This window comes from Gordionus sp. m RMFG-2023, chromosome 2, assembly GCF_954871325.1.
Source record: "Gordionus sp. m RMFG-2023 chromosome 2, tfGorSpeb1-WG-v2, whole genome shotgun sequence".
NCBI lineage: Eukaryota > Metazoa > Nematomorpha > Gordioida > Chordodea > Parachordodidae > Gordionus > Gordionus sp. m RMFG-2023.
Genome location: NC_088776.1, coordinates 52,095,934 through 52,111,543, shown reverse-complemented (window position 1 = coordinate 52,111,543; position 15,610 = coordinate 52,095,934). Strand labels below are relative to the sequence as shown.

The 15,610-nt window shown below is 28.9% G+C and overlaps 1 protein-coding gene across 5 annotated transcripts in view; it reads right to left on the bottom strand.

Annotated features, from left to right (window-relative positions):
- The window catches only part of LOC135923585 (uncharacterized), a 32,864-nt gene that overhangs the window by 5,744 nt on the left and 11,510 nt on the right, over positions 1 to 15,610 (bottom strand). For all 5 annotated transcript variants that reach the window (XM_065458414.1, XM_065458415.1, XM_065458417.1 and 2 more), the window contains 8 exons: positions 12,414 to 12,485; positions 12,153 to 12,285; positions 11,023 to 11,128; positions 10,768 to 10,930; positions 9,755 to 10,071; positions 9,171 to 9,333; positions 8,523 to 8,616; positions 173 to 360 (listed from right to left, as the gene is read on the bottom strand). In XM_065458414.1, coding sequence (XP_065314486.1) covers positions 173 to 360; positions 8,523 to 8,616; positions 9,171 to 9,333; positions 9,755 to 10,071; positions 10,768 to 10,930; positions 11,023 to 11,128; positions 12,153 to 12,285; positions 12,414 to 12,485 — 1,236 coding nt within the window. The remainder of the gene's footprint in view (positions 1 to 172; positions 361 to 8,522; positions 8,617 to 9,170; positions 9,334 to 9,754; positions 10,072 to 10,767; positions 10,931 to 11,022; positions 11,129 to 12,152; positions 12,286 to 12,413; positions 12,486 to 15,610) is intronic.

Sequence of the window (15,610 nt, the reverse complement as noted above, 5' to 3'; positions counted from 1 at the left end):
AAAAACAGTAAAATAATCAATTTCAGCCAATCAGGGTATAAAAGGAAGGAAAGATTCTAATATTTGCGAGGGACATAAATTTTTTTATCAATTATTCACAAAAATTAAAAGAAAGGTACCCGATTTTATGTGTATTTTTTTTTCCTAGAAAGATTAGAAAAAGTTTTTTAACCGTATTGTTTGATTCGTAGGTCAGAGGGTGAAACAAATTATCGGCTAAAAATGCTTGGTAACCGTTTTGCTTGTAACCGAATACCAAATCTATCCAATCGTTTAAATGGCGGGATACGTGTTCTGACTCGAGGGCGGAACGCATGATGCGAACGAAATTGAGGTGAGGGGGGAGAAATCTGCGGTCGTCTAATTTGAAATGAGAGAGAAAAGTATGGGGGAGGGGAGTAGGGTTGATGAAATTTGTTTCATAAAATTTTAATTTTTCTTTTGATAATAAAATTATAAACAAATTACGAAATAGTTATTCTCTTCGATGTATGACATGAAGATATTTAAAAATGCAATAAGTTGCACTCTAAATGGCTAAATGAACAATACATTTCGTAAAATATTTTTATTTTCACGAAGATATTTAAAAATGCTATAAGTTGCATTCTGAATTGTTAGATGAACAATCTTTTTCGTAATTTGAGAATTAAGAAATTCAATGGGGTAATTGAGTAGGTCCTCAGGATTATCTGTTACTATAGAATCAGCGCTTTTTTATTATCACGAAGATATTAAAATAAGCAAGTAATGGGTACAAAAATGAGTGATCGTAAAAAAGGAAATAAATAGTCCTTTATAAAAAAATTAAATATTGAGAATATCTCTCAGCAATCCTCAGTTGCTATTAGGATTTAAATGAAATACTAATTTTTTATATTATTCTTTCTCTCCCAAACCCTCTTTAAATATTTGTTCTTTTTCCATATAATGTCATTGTAATTTTTCTGCCAAAAAATTTTTTTTTATTTTGATCGCGAGCTTTAAAAAATGTAACGGCCAGTTTCGTGAACTCGTAGCATTTTGAATTAATGTATTCAGTTTCAAACATTAAAAAAAATTTAGCATTTATTTGTATTGAATTTAATTAAATCATTAATGGCTATAAACATATAATTAGTAATATTCTATAAAAAAAATTATTATATTTTTTGAGACCTGCAAAATATAAAAAATTTCGGCTCAACCCCGTCTGCGACCCTGTGGCAATTTTTTTTAAAGCTGTTAATACATTCGAAATTTATTTTATATTATATTAACTTAATTATATTATTTCTTTCACGTGACATAATATTAATAAATTGAATTCGAAAAAGTACTTATAGATATTTTTTGCTAGAGTTGCATTCAAAATATTATTAAATAAAATAAAATTTTAAAATTTCTTATATGATTGTATTTGATAGTGATAATTGATATTTTTTAAATTATGTCTTGATGAATAAAATCACCAAGATTTGTTATACCTATTACTAGTAAACTTAGAAAACTTCATGGTGGCAGCGGTGGGATCCGACACTACTTATAGTTAGGTAACAAATATAAATTAGAAGAAAGAACAGAACTGGGAAGGTTAATACATTCGAAATTTATTTTATATTATATTAAGTGATACGTGAAAAAGCGCATTCGCCCTCTCAACGTTGTAGGAACAACAGAGCTACGCTAGGTTTTTCTCATTTCCATCTAATTGGATTATTAAAGTAATCGGGGAAGAAAAATATGAGAAGCCCTTTACATGTTAGTGAGCAAGCCGCACATACTTGTATGCACAGTCCGAGAGTTATCGTTTAAATGTCTGTGGGCTGATTAAGAGGGAAAGAGCCAAATAAGACAGCCCACACCCATGCCTACTGTCCTATTTGTATCTGTAGTTTAAGTTAATGTTTAATGGGAATTCAGGTAGTTGAGGGGGAGGAAGGGTAAAGTGACGGATAGGGGTTTCATCTTAGGTACCCAGATTTTACCTTAAGAAACTTTTTAATAGATTTTTTTATTGTTATTTAGTCTAGACCATAACGTCTTGTATCTACTGTATGACTTTCCTTTGCAGGTAAAGAGCCAAGTTAAAGCATCGTGGACCAAATTACCGTTGGAATGTCTCAGAATGTGAGCTAAGAAATGTATTCGTTTTTTCTTTAGTATAATGTGAAAAGGAGTATGTTTTGATTGTCTCCATAATCTTTCGTTTGATATTAGTCTAGGGTAGAAAACCCCGTTAATTATCCTTAAACACTTGTTGATAAACGTCTGACATTTCCTGTTATCAGCTTTGCTTATTTCCCATGTTTCGCAGCCATATAATAGAATAGGAATCACAGTAGAATTAAAGATAATCGCCAAATTTTAATGAAGATAATTTGCAGGAAGCGTGGTACAGCATTTGATGTTGCTTTAAGATGTTCACCAGTAATATTGTCTGGGCCAGGAGCTTTATGATTTCTAAGTTTTCTGAGTGCAGTAGAGATTTCAGTTAGTAAAAATTGGGAGGTAGATTGGGGAGTAGCTTGCGGTTCAGATAGTATACTTGTTGGTTTCCTAGATTCGAAGATCTTCATGTAATGATCTGTCCAAAACGCCAACTGATCGTCCTGGTCAATTATAACTCTATTATTTTCCAATCGAATGGAAGGAAGTTTTTTAAAATTTTTGATTTGCAAAAATATTTAAGTTTACTGTAAGCGTCAAAAAGCCTATTTCCTCTCATATCTGCATCAATCTCGTATGCTTTCCTGACCGTGAAGATTCTTCTGTCACTTCTTAGTAATCTCTGTATAGATTTCCAAAGTTCCCTGTCAAAGTGACCTCTTGAACGGAGCTCCTCAATTTTTATCATAGTTGTAGTGGATATCCATTCATTCCTCCCGAGAGGGTTGTTTCTTCCTAAAATCTTGCTTGCTTCGTGAATGTCATTTTTAAAGATCATCCAGCATTCTTCCACTGTTTTGGACGGGGATATGCTTTCAAAATTTATTGCCTTCACACATAGTCTACGGTCGAAGAGTTCTCTGATCTCTGGTATTTGTAAATTATTAATATTTTGCCTTCTGAGTGTATTAACAGGTTGGTTGGAGTTGTTATTCAGTCCAATTGAGGTTACCCATATATTCCTTACCAAGATTTTAGCTTTGATCATTTTATGATCAGATAAATTAACACTCGTCATGGCCATTATATCTTTGAACCAGCCGTGAACATTTAAGATGAAAAATCTGTCTGCGATTTGTGACTTCCTCTTCTAAAGGTGAGTGTATTTACCTCTCTATGAGAGAAGAAAGGTAAGGCTTTGGGTTTTTGATAAACAAGAAAATATACAGCCACATAAATAGGTTTACACCTGATGGGCTATTATACATCAACACAAATTTTAGGCCAACAATACTGATAAATATTTACGCACCCCCAAATGGGAGAGATAGATTACTCTTTCTTGATGATCTGGAGAGAAGATATAACATAATTTTGATGGGTGATCTAAATACCAGGATTGGTTTGGAGGAGATCTATAAAAGAAACAACATCATTGGAAATGCAGCCCTTGCACAGCCCAATGGAGATGACAGTAGAAAATTACTTGATCTATGTGATAGTAATAATCTCAAAATTGAAAATACTTTAGTTTTTAAGGATAATTAACGGCGTTTTATACCCGAGACTAATATCAAACGAAAGATTATGGAGACAATCAAAACATACTCCTTTTCACATCATACTAAAGAAAAAACGAATTCTTCTTAGCTAATATTCTGAGACATTCCGACGGTAATTTGGTCCACGATGCTTTAACTTGGCTCTTTACCTGCAAAGGAAAGTCATACAATAGATACAAGATGTTATGGTTTCACCGGGTACTGAAAGATGTTGCTGACCTAAACATAAACTGGAAACAGTTCACTAGACTGAATAACATTAAAAATCTATTAAAAAGTTTCTTAAGGTAAAATCTAGGTACCTAAGATGAAATCTTCTATCAGTCACTTTACCTTCCCCCCCCCCTTAACTACCTGAATACCCCTACAAGAGTACAGGGTTTTTTTTCTCTTATTTAATAATTATATTTTTTTAAATGTAACTCATTAAACATTAACTTAAACTAGCCTTCCCCTATCCAATTATAATCAGATACAAATAGGACAGTAGACATAGGTGTGGGCTGTCTTATTTGGCCCTTTCCCTCTTAATCAGGCCACAGACGTCTAAACGATAATCTTCGTGCGTACAAGTAACTTAATTATATTATTTCTTTCACGTGACATAAAATTCAATAATTGATATGTGATTCGCGTTTTAGTTTAGCGTTTATATTTTTTTACATTTTGCGATTTGGCGTTTAAATTTATTTTCATATTTTCCATTAAATTTATTTTTATATTTATCTTTATATTTTGGGTTTTGGGATTGATATTTCTTTGCTGAGGCTAGTGGGAGAGACTGAATACAATGAAGGAATCTATTGATAAATAAATTAATATATAAAATTTACTAAATTCGGTTAATAATCTTACGAATGTTACACTCAATTATAATCACTTGTCGGAGACCGTAACCAGTTTAATTCTAATTTCCTTTTTTTTTAACTTTAAGAATGATTTTCTTTATTTTATTTCAATTTTATTCATCTTTTTAATATTCCAAAATTATAAATATCATAAAAATTCATCAAAAAATAAGTAATGAAAAATTACAAGTTCTTTTTCAACAATAATCAAAAATTATCAATATTCATAGACATCGTTTTCTTTTTTTTTACATATTCAAATTAATCATAATTATATCTATATATTTGAATACAACACCTCCACCCTTTAAGATTAGCTTTCCAAGGCTTCATTCGTTAGTCCCCCACCTTCTCGCACCTCCAACTCTGAACCGTTCATTGAGGAGGCTGTGGTCGTCGGACAAAACCTTAATTTATGCATTCCTCCGCACACCCAACATGCTAATCGATTCTTCCGAACCCAATATGGCTCCATTCGTCGTTCTATCCTTTGTTTTCTGGGTATTTACTGCAGTAACTTTTCGTATCTTTGTTGGGCTTCTGCCCTTGCCGCTTTATCTGTTTGATTAGACCGATCCATCTGCTTTCCTGATTTCCATCTTGATAATCTTATTTCCTACTCTGACATATGATGCCATCTATAAAATTACTATAAAAATATATATCTTTCATAATCTTCTAATAATCTACTATCACCTGATAATTTCTTCACCGTTTAAACCCTCATAATTAGGTCTATCATTAAATTTATTTCCTCGAGAATGATTATTCTCCTCATTGATCTTTTGAAATTATGATTCTCCTAATTATGTCTATCATCAATTTTCTTTCATCTAACAATATGATTCTCAAATTAGGTCTATCATCAATTTATCTTCTTTTAATTGTATCCCCTGATAAATTATGATTCTCATCATTATGTCTATCATCAATATGACTCTCATAATTATGTCTATCCTCAATTTATCACTTTAACAATTGATTCTCATAATTAAGTATATCATCAATATGATTCTCATAATAATGTCTATCATCAATTTATTTCTTTTAATTGTCTCCTATATCTTTTACTTGCCCTAAGCTTCTCGGTCTTACTTGTTTTAGGTGTCTAGTAAAAGTGCCTTCTTGCCCTTCAATCTCTACTTCTACTTTTTTTTCCTATATTCTTACTTATTATACAGGATAGACATAATTATGAGAATCATATTGATGATAGACATAATGATGAGAATCATAATTTATCAGGGGATATAATTAAAAGAAGATAAATGATAGACCTAATTTGAGAATCATAGTGTTAGATGAAAGAAAATTGATGATAGACATAATTAGGAGAATCATAATTTCAAAAGATCAATGAGGAGAATAATCATTCTCGAGGAAATAAATTTAATGATAGACCTAATTATGAGGGTTTAAACGGTGAAGAAATTATCAGGTGAATAGTAGATTATTAGAAGATTATGAAAGATATATATTTTTATAGTAATTTTATAGAGGGCATCATATGTCAGAGTAGGAAATAAGATTATCAAGATGGAAATCAGCAGATGGATCGGCCGAATCAAACAGATGGATCGAAGCGGCAAGGGCAGAAGTTCAACAAAGATACGGAGAGTTACTGCAGGAAATACCCAGAAAACAAAGGATAGAACGACGAATGGAGCCATATTGGGTTCGGAAGAATCGATTAGCATGTTGGGTGTGCGGAGGAATGCATAAATTAAGGTTTTGTCCGACGACCACAGCCTCCTCAATGAACGGTTCAGAGTTGGAGGTGCGAGAAGGTGGGGGACTAACGATGGAAGGCTTGGAAAGCTAATCTTAAAGGGTGGAGGTGTTGTATTCAAATATATATAGATGAAATATTATTAATTTTGTTGTATTCAAATATATAGATATAACTATGATTAATTTGAATATGTAAAAAAAAAGAAAAAGAAAACGATGTCTATGAATATTGATAATTTTTGATTATTGTTGAAAAAGATACTTGTAATTTTTGATTACTTATTTTTTGATGAATTTTTATATGTATAATTTTGGAATATTAAAAAGATGAATAAAAATGAAAAGATTTTAAAATAAAGAAAATCATTCTTAAAGTTAAAAAAAAAGGAAATTAGAATTAAACTGGTTACGGTCTCCGACAAGTGATTATAATTGAGTGTAACATTCAAGATTATTAACCGAATTTAGTAAATTTTATATATTAATTTATTTATCAATAGATTCCTTCATTGTATTCAGTCTCTCCCACTAGCCTCAGCAAAGAAATATCAATCCCATTTTAAGGACTGGTACAGTAATCAGTGAGTTATATTTTATAATAAATAATTTAAAATAAAGTAATTTTGTATAGATATCTTTTTAATTTTGCCACTATATTAGCATGGTGGCAATGGTGGGATCCGACACTACTTATAGTTAGGAACCAAATATAAATTAGAAAAAAGAACAGAAGGGGGAATGTATACATTCGAAATTTATTTTATATTGTATTAACTTAATTATATTATTTCTTTCACGTGACATAAAATTCAATAATTGATATGTGATTCTTACGTTTATATTTTTTTTCATTTTGCGTTATAGTTTGGCGTTTAATTTATTTTTATATTTTGGGTTTTAGTTTGGCGTTTGAATTTATTTTTTAGTAGAATGTACTATTTATTGGGTATTTTTCCAAGTGTTTTATGTACAGATCTTATACATGTCTCATCTATGGACATGATAAAATCTTTAAACCTCTCGGGTTTTTTTGGTGCTCGAACCGGTTTTGGCCATATTCGAATAAAACTCGGTGTTGAAGTATTGACAACATTCTTTCCCTTAAAGAAATCCTCCTGAACGTGATTATTAATGTTGGTCGTGTCACATGATCTTTTTTTATTTGATCCAGTTGCCGTCTTATGATGCGGTTACCTGTTTCGACTTTGTATAAAAGGTCGCTATGCTTTCGTTTGATAGTACCTTTATCCCATTTGTTTTCGCCAAATACTTTGAACCAAACCTTATCCCCTAAGTAAATGATCCTGGTTTGTTATGATAGTTATTATTATAACTATAAGTTTTAAATAGAAAATTATTATGTTTTTGATCCCACTTTGGATCATACATATTTATTTTGATCTTTAAGTTATTTCATTATTTTTATATTATTGTATAACACATTTTTTTTTATCTCTAACATCTTTTGGTTATAACTTTAGTATCGATGTTTTCTGCCTCATATAACAAAAAGATCATATGACACGACCAACATTAATGATCACGTTTAGGAAGATTTCTTCAAGGGAAAGGATGTTGACAGTACTTCAACACCGATTCTTATTCGAATATCGCCAAGACCGGTTCGGGCATCAAAAAACCCAAGAGGTTTAAAGATTTTTCATGTCCATAGATGAGACATGTATAAGATCTCAGTTCATAAAACACTTGGAAAAATACCTAATAAATAGTACATTCTCTAAAAAATAAATTCAAACGCCAAACTAAAACCCAAAATATAAAGATAAATATAAATTTAATGCAAAATATAAAAATAAATTTAAACGCCAAACTAAAACGCAAAATGTAAAAAAAATATAAACGTAAACGCTAAACTAAAAGCGAATCACATATCAATTATTGAATTTTATGTCACGTGAAAGAAATAATATAATTAAGTTAATATAATATTTCGAATATATTAACAAAAGCTAAGCCTGGAAATGCATCTCAAACTAAATTTAAACATTCAGTTGATCATTTTGCTAATTAAAAAGGATTCATCTTTCTATTTATTACAAAATATTGTATGAATAAGTATTTCCCAACTCCTGATTATTTTTAAAATATTTCTTATTCTTTAACTTCATTTTATAATTGTGATATCTCATCAAGCAAAAAAAGTAAATATAACATTAATATCTTTAGGGCCGAGAGCCGGGTGGCCTAATTTTATCGATAATGTGGCCCAGCCTGGGTTAAGACTGAAGGACCAAAAGCTTTTAAGATATGATATAAAATTTTTAAAAAAAACCTTTCTGTGTTTGGGTATCAGTCTCGTAAGCCCAAGGGGGTAACACGACATCGTTCACTCTTTGGCCATCTTGTTTAATACCCAAGTCTAATTTCTAGGAGGGTTATTTTTGTTGAGAAGTATTATATTATATATTATTTTTTTTCAAATTGCCCGAGTAAAATTAATATGGGATGATGGAATTTTATTATATTTATTTCTATTTATTATGGATGCTTCAAAATGTTATTTTTTTTGTTGAACACGTTAAGATTTTATGTAATAATCCAATAAAAACCAGTTTTTGACGATTTTTTTTGGCCAACATTTTGAGCAAAAAATCTTTGAAGATTATAAAATTGAAGATTCTTCAATAAAAAAGATTTGTTCTTAAAAAAATTCAGAAGTGTATTTTAAAATAGAAGACTGCAATATGCGGGTTTTTAGACTGCACGTCCACTCTAATGGCTGATTTTTTAAAAATTTTAAACATTGGGCGGGTGAGCGGGCGAGTTACAAAATACTTTTGAATAAGGCGCTCGGGTTAAACCCCGCCTATTTATAGGTTAAATACAATTAGGCGATTTTTCCTAAAAATACCATGATCAAATAAAAAAAGGACAATATAATTATTTTAAAAAAAATATGAGAATCGAATTCAAATAGTACCATATAATTGATCAAAAATTGTTCATCAAATCGGTTTATTTGGGAATTACCGCGCAGTATCGAATCAAATTCAGAATCGGTATCCTTTTTCTCGTCTTCCCCTTCGAACAAAGAGCAATCGTAAAATTGAGGAGTTAGCTCTTTAAAATCACCGATGGAAACACTTCATAAATATTTTAGTTTAAAAAAAAAATTAATTTTAATTGGTCTCCATTTAGCTTTCCTTTTATTTTTATATTGTCGTTTTAGATGGACATATAAAAATACCTAGGCCGATGATTGGCTCACTTTAAATATGTATCAATACAAATCAGCTGGTGATACACAATTTTGGTTTTCCCATAATAATAAATTTTTTTTATAATATTATTTAAAAACAAATTTAAAAACCAGTTAAATAGCAGACTATAAAAAGCATATACCAACCAAAAAATAACTGTGTTCATCACCCATATACACCAACACTCTTAGAATGATTGGTACTGGGGCCCTTTAAACTCATCAAAATGTAGCAAGAGAATTGATACCAGAGATTCCCACGAGGAATTCTATCGTCTTTAAATTATTTTAATCCTTGTTATAACCTTTGTTCCTTGTAGCTCAATCCACTGCACATGGAAAATGTTCTAGCTATATTATCGAATATCCGGTCAGGTCTATCAAACCTCCCGGATAGTAAAGAGATCGAATGTTCCGGAACGGACCGAATAGCGTAATAAAGTACGAAACCTGGGCAAGAATAGTGAGAACCGTATAGAAAGGCTCCTCTAGGTAAAGTCAAAGACTTTTCGGGGTTGATTTTATCGATGTTTGCGAGGATTTGATTGGCGCAAGTTGGGTCATTAGAAGAATGAGGTACAGAGATGTCAGGGAGATCGGAAAGCATTTCGTTCATTCTAGACTAAGAGTAAAATTAGGGAAAAAAATCTATAGAGAGGTTTCTCCTTTTTATAAATAAAAAATATATAATTTACAAGTGTTTCTAATTTATTCTCTTTTTTTCTTTTTCTCTCGGTAGACTTCCTATTTACAAAGCCTTCACCAGAGAATTTCAGAGGAGATATTTAAAAATTCGAATTTTAGGCCTATGTTTTACCCTTTATTTAAAAAAAAAATATAGAATATAATATCAAACAATCAGGTGTCTGTTCGCACGGCTCGCTGACAATTTGTACAAAATAAAAATCTTAAACGCGAAATTGAAAAAATAATTATGAACAGGGCCAAAAGATTTAGTTGGGAAATCTGTGAAAGATATTTTTTGAACCGGGCCGAAAACCTTTTCAAACGGGGATCGGTTCAGGCCATACCGATCTCTAATCTCAATAGGAAGTTTTGATGAATCATTTTTTTTCTCTATGTTGCAACTTGCGAGGCTAAAATCGTAAATCGGCCAAAGAAAAATAAGGAGGGAGGAAAGAATGGAATAAGAATAACGAAAATAATTAAAGAAGAACAAAAAAAATATATAAATAATTTTTTCTAATAAAGGCAATATGTTATACAATATGATTTTTTATTATTATTTGTTACTCTTTTTACAAAAATTCTTATATTTTTAAAAAAAAAAATTTGACTCTAAAATAAATCGGTGAACTTTAAGTCTATTCAATCTATTAGACTCTAGAGCTCCCATAGGTTTGGATAGATCCCTATAAATGTTTGGATCCGTTAAATCGATTGAACGAGATGTGTAATTGGAAAGGACCCAAGGAAATACGGGATATTGAGTCAGATCGTAAAAGCTTCTGTCGGCTAGACTATAAAAAAACAATATATTTATTTTTATATTTTCAATTATCCCAAACTATATCATTTAACCCCCCCCCCCTTCAATGTAAAGATTAACTACCTGTTCAATTTAAGCAAATAATCGTAATTGGACATCCTGCCAGACATCCAGGCTTGCGTGAATTCGCGGAGGCTTTCTTCCGCGTTCGTGTTTATTGCTCGTACAGCTTTATAATTATAACAATAGGTTATAGTTATATACGTTTGTTACTTTTAAGTCAAATTCAGTGTGCCTTTGCTAGAAAAGGGCAATTTGAGTCGAGGTTAAAAAAACGTTTCTCCAAGAAAGATAATCAACTTTTTTTAATATGTCAATCCAAATGTTATGAGCCAAATATCGGAATATTTAAAAATTGAATATTCGGATGTAAATTTATGAGTCATTGTTTATATCGAAAATTCGAAATATAAGGAAATTTTTTTTTATTATTGATGATTTATTAAAGATATTTTGGGTATAAAGTTCCCAAAGAAGTTATTATTTAGTAAATAAAGGTAATATATTCATAGTTCGTGGGTTGGATTAGTTATTATAGGATTCATATTAAACTTTTTATTTCATTTCACCCCTAGAGGGTCTCATTCCACCCATTTTATTTTATTTAAACTCCTTAACTTTACCATCCTATAAAAGTAATCAAAATGGAGTTAAAACTAAAGTTGGGTAATGGCTAAAAGTCGGCTAATTCGACTTAATCTTCAAGCGCCTGCTGGATAAAATTCGTTAAAATTAAGGCGCTTTATTATATATTAGTTTCTTCCAAATTTGAGCGCTATCTTTTTAAGAAAAACTCCGAGGCTAACGTCATAGTTTTCGGCTAAAAATATAGTAATTACTCAACTATAGTTAGAACCCTATAATAATTAGGAGACGATTCTTTTAAAAAAAAATGATGTCGGGTACATAGAACATGGAGATATTTATTTTAAAATGTTATATTATACTTATAAAATTTTAAAATGATTTTAACTTATAAGATAAGATACCATATAAACTATATCAAAATAAAATATATTTTTTAAAAAAAGCAATAAGAATAAAACTTATTATAATAATTATAATTTATTAACAATTATAAAACAAAATAAAAAATAGTATTTGCAATTATTCAAATTCTTTTCTTAAAAAAAATCTTTTGCCTTGTATTTTATAATTATTTATATATGATAAATTTATATTAATTAATAAACTGTCGATAGAAGTCAATATGTTGTGGAAAGATTCTCTCTTGGATTGGGAAGAGAAAGAAAGGTAGATATGTTTGAAGGACTGAACCGGGTTGGAACCGGAAGTGACATCTTGTTCGCACTGAATTTCTACACCCTTTTATAAAATCATAATATTCGTTTAAATAAACTACACTAAACCTAGTAATATAAATTTTGAGACATTCGTTCGTTTTCATGTTCATTCATCTCGCTTTTAATTCATTCGTTCATAAGGGAGCTTACTATTTGCCTCAATTTGAAGCGTCGTTTAAATATCGAAGTTATATCGGAGAGTCTAATCTTGAAATCCGGTACCTATGATATATAAGGGAGGAGGTGAAAAAGGAGAACACATTAAAAAAATGTCATAAATAAGCCTTACTTATATGGCGGTGCAGATATTAAATATCTGATCGGGGCGGATATTCAATTCTGATCGACGCCTATATTTAGCGTTTAAAAAAATATATTTTATCGGGCCGATAGTTTCAAAAAACAGATTCGATATTTTCATTGTTTTAGATATTTTTGAGTTGTAATTATAAAATATTTTTCATTTTATAAATAATTAATTGTAAATTATTAAAAGGAAGCCATTCAATTTATTTGTAATATTTAAAAAAAATGAAATTATTATAAAAGATAAGAAAATAGCTAAAATTTGATATATTTTATTTTATTACAAAATTATGTAACGAGTCACATCTAGCGTTGTTATACAGCTCGATTCAGACAATTTTTTTTAAACGGCTAACTCAAAATTTTAACCAAAAGTAAATTACCCAAGCTTGGAGATTTTGCCCGCAGATGGAAGAAAGATTTACATCTTTCGGCAAAATTTCGAGGCTTATGTAAAATAATATTTTGTCTAAATCTTCTACTTTCAAACCATACTACATTCAGCCATAAATATTGACTAAATTTTAAATGAAATGATTAAATTTGGGAGAATAAAATAAAAACTAAATACACCTAATCATTCGTAAAAGTTAGTTTTGGGGTATTTTTTTTGAATGGGAAATATTGATTTTTTTATATGGGTGGTTCAAAGAGGTATTATAAATAAAAATTAATCGAAATATAGGATCGGTTTTGTGGTAAATCGGATTGGTGAAAGATTTATCAATCGACACAACCCTATTTATTTTGATATTTTTTACTGGTATATATTTTTATAAATGAAATAAATCATTTTCAATATATATATGATATTCAAATATAATTATAATAAGTGTATAAGAAATAAAAATACATAAAGAAGTTCATTTCATTATATAAAAATGGTTAATAAAATAAATATAATTTTTGTTTGCTTTTTATATGAATAAAAATATAAAGTGAGCTGAAGTATGGTTTCATTAATCGCGAGCCAACAAAATAAAAAAATTTTTAATGAGAAATATTGGAAAAATTTATAAAATAACAAAAATGATTAATGAGAAAAATGATTGATTTATTGCTTATTTTAATAGAAAAATATAACATTATTTTAGATGATATATTCAAAAAAATGGAAATTTTAAGATCTTTTCAAAAAAAATTTTAATTCTTTGATATAATCGGTTTTAATTTTATTGATAACGGGGCTTCAGATATAGGTACATTGATCGTAGTTTCATTCACGGGAAATGTCGCTGAAGGATCCTCCAACCCTTGGGATCTGGTAAAGGTCATGATTAACTCGACATTAATTTTATTAAACCCAAAAATAACTAAAATAGACTTTTACAAAACAAATATTTTACCAACCCCGCTTCAGTTTCGGAATTAGGACGATCTACCCTTCACTAAGGAATGGTATGACTAAATACTGCATTGCTAAATTTTCTTATATAATTTTTTTTTTAAATAATTTTCAGAAAGATTTTTTTAAATAAAAAATAGAGATTTAAATATCAAATAATTTAGAATTCTATTTTTACTTAGTATCAATGAAAAAAATTTATTCTCCGGATTTAAGATGATTTCCGGGACCTAAGTATCTAATTTATAATTAATGGAAACTTCATACCGCATTGGTAAAAAGCAATTAATCCAAAATTTTATTATATAATATTTTTTTAAAATTAATTTTCAGAAAGATTTTTTTAATAATAAAAAATAGAGATTAAATATCAAATAATTTATTTCTATTTTTTACTTAATATTAATGGAAAAAAAATATTTACTAGTTTATTACAACTCAAATTATATTTTTCAATTTTAAAATTTAACTAATATTATATCCATAAGAGGGCGTTAAATGCATGAATATGAAAATACCATCTTAGGAAACCAGAATTAAAAATTCGATTGAACAAATTTACTAGTAATATCAACAAAAAATATTTTAAAAATATCTTGACCGATAATCGAATTGTAACAGACCACTTACTAAATATTTAATTTTTTCTCAATTATATATCAAGTACGACATCTTAAAAATGATTGAATAAACTAGCTTTTCTCATCGAGATCTATCTAACCCCCAACACAAAATAAACTATTAAAAAATTGGCGCAATAGCAAAGAAGATTAAATTTTCATATATGAACGATATTTTGACTCACTTTTTAAATCTATAAAATTTTTAATTTTATAATGTATTGTAATTTACATACTGATTTATATAATTTTTTTAACCGTATATATTTACACTTAATATTTTGTTTTTTCAATATTTTATTATTTGTGTTCGAAAGTATCATATTTTCAAATATAAATTAGTTCTAATAAACTTTTAATGCTCCAAAAAAAATCATTTCAATATTAAAAAAATTACCCTCCCCCCTCTTACTTCCGTAGAAAATTCTTGGCTGCCTGGTATTTTTCGATTTCATTATAATTAAAAATTCTAAAAGTTTTAAAAAAATTAGAATTTTAAAAAAAAATATTTTGGCATTATCCTAAAAAGAAAAAAATGAAACGTGAAAGAATAAACAAATAATTTTAAATAATAGCCGTTAAAATTTTAAATTATTATATAATTATAAATCATATTTTTAAAATATCTGATTTCCTCCAATATTTAATTAGGTAAGATATATAATTAATAATTTAAATTAAATGACTAAATACTGCATTGCTGGCGTTATACATGGGAAATTCTTTATATTCCAAAAATTATTAACATATAATAATAACGGTTTCAAATCGGTTATCCCTCAAATCACGATATTTTAAAAATATTTTTTGGTTTTACACGTATTTATAGATATATAAATCAAAAATGAACATATTTCAATTGATATTACTAGGAAATTTGGTCAATCAAATATTTAATAAATGGTCGGTTTTTCGGTATTCGGTCAAATCATAATATTTTCAAGATATTTTTTAGGATAAAGCTTAATACGTAAATGTACGCGTATAAGATAAAAATGAAAAGATTTTGTTAAATAACGCCAGCAATATATGCCTCACAAATTTTCTATTATTTTACGATTCTAAACCTACTCATA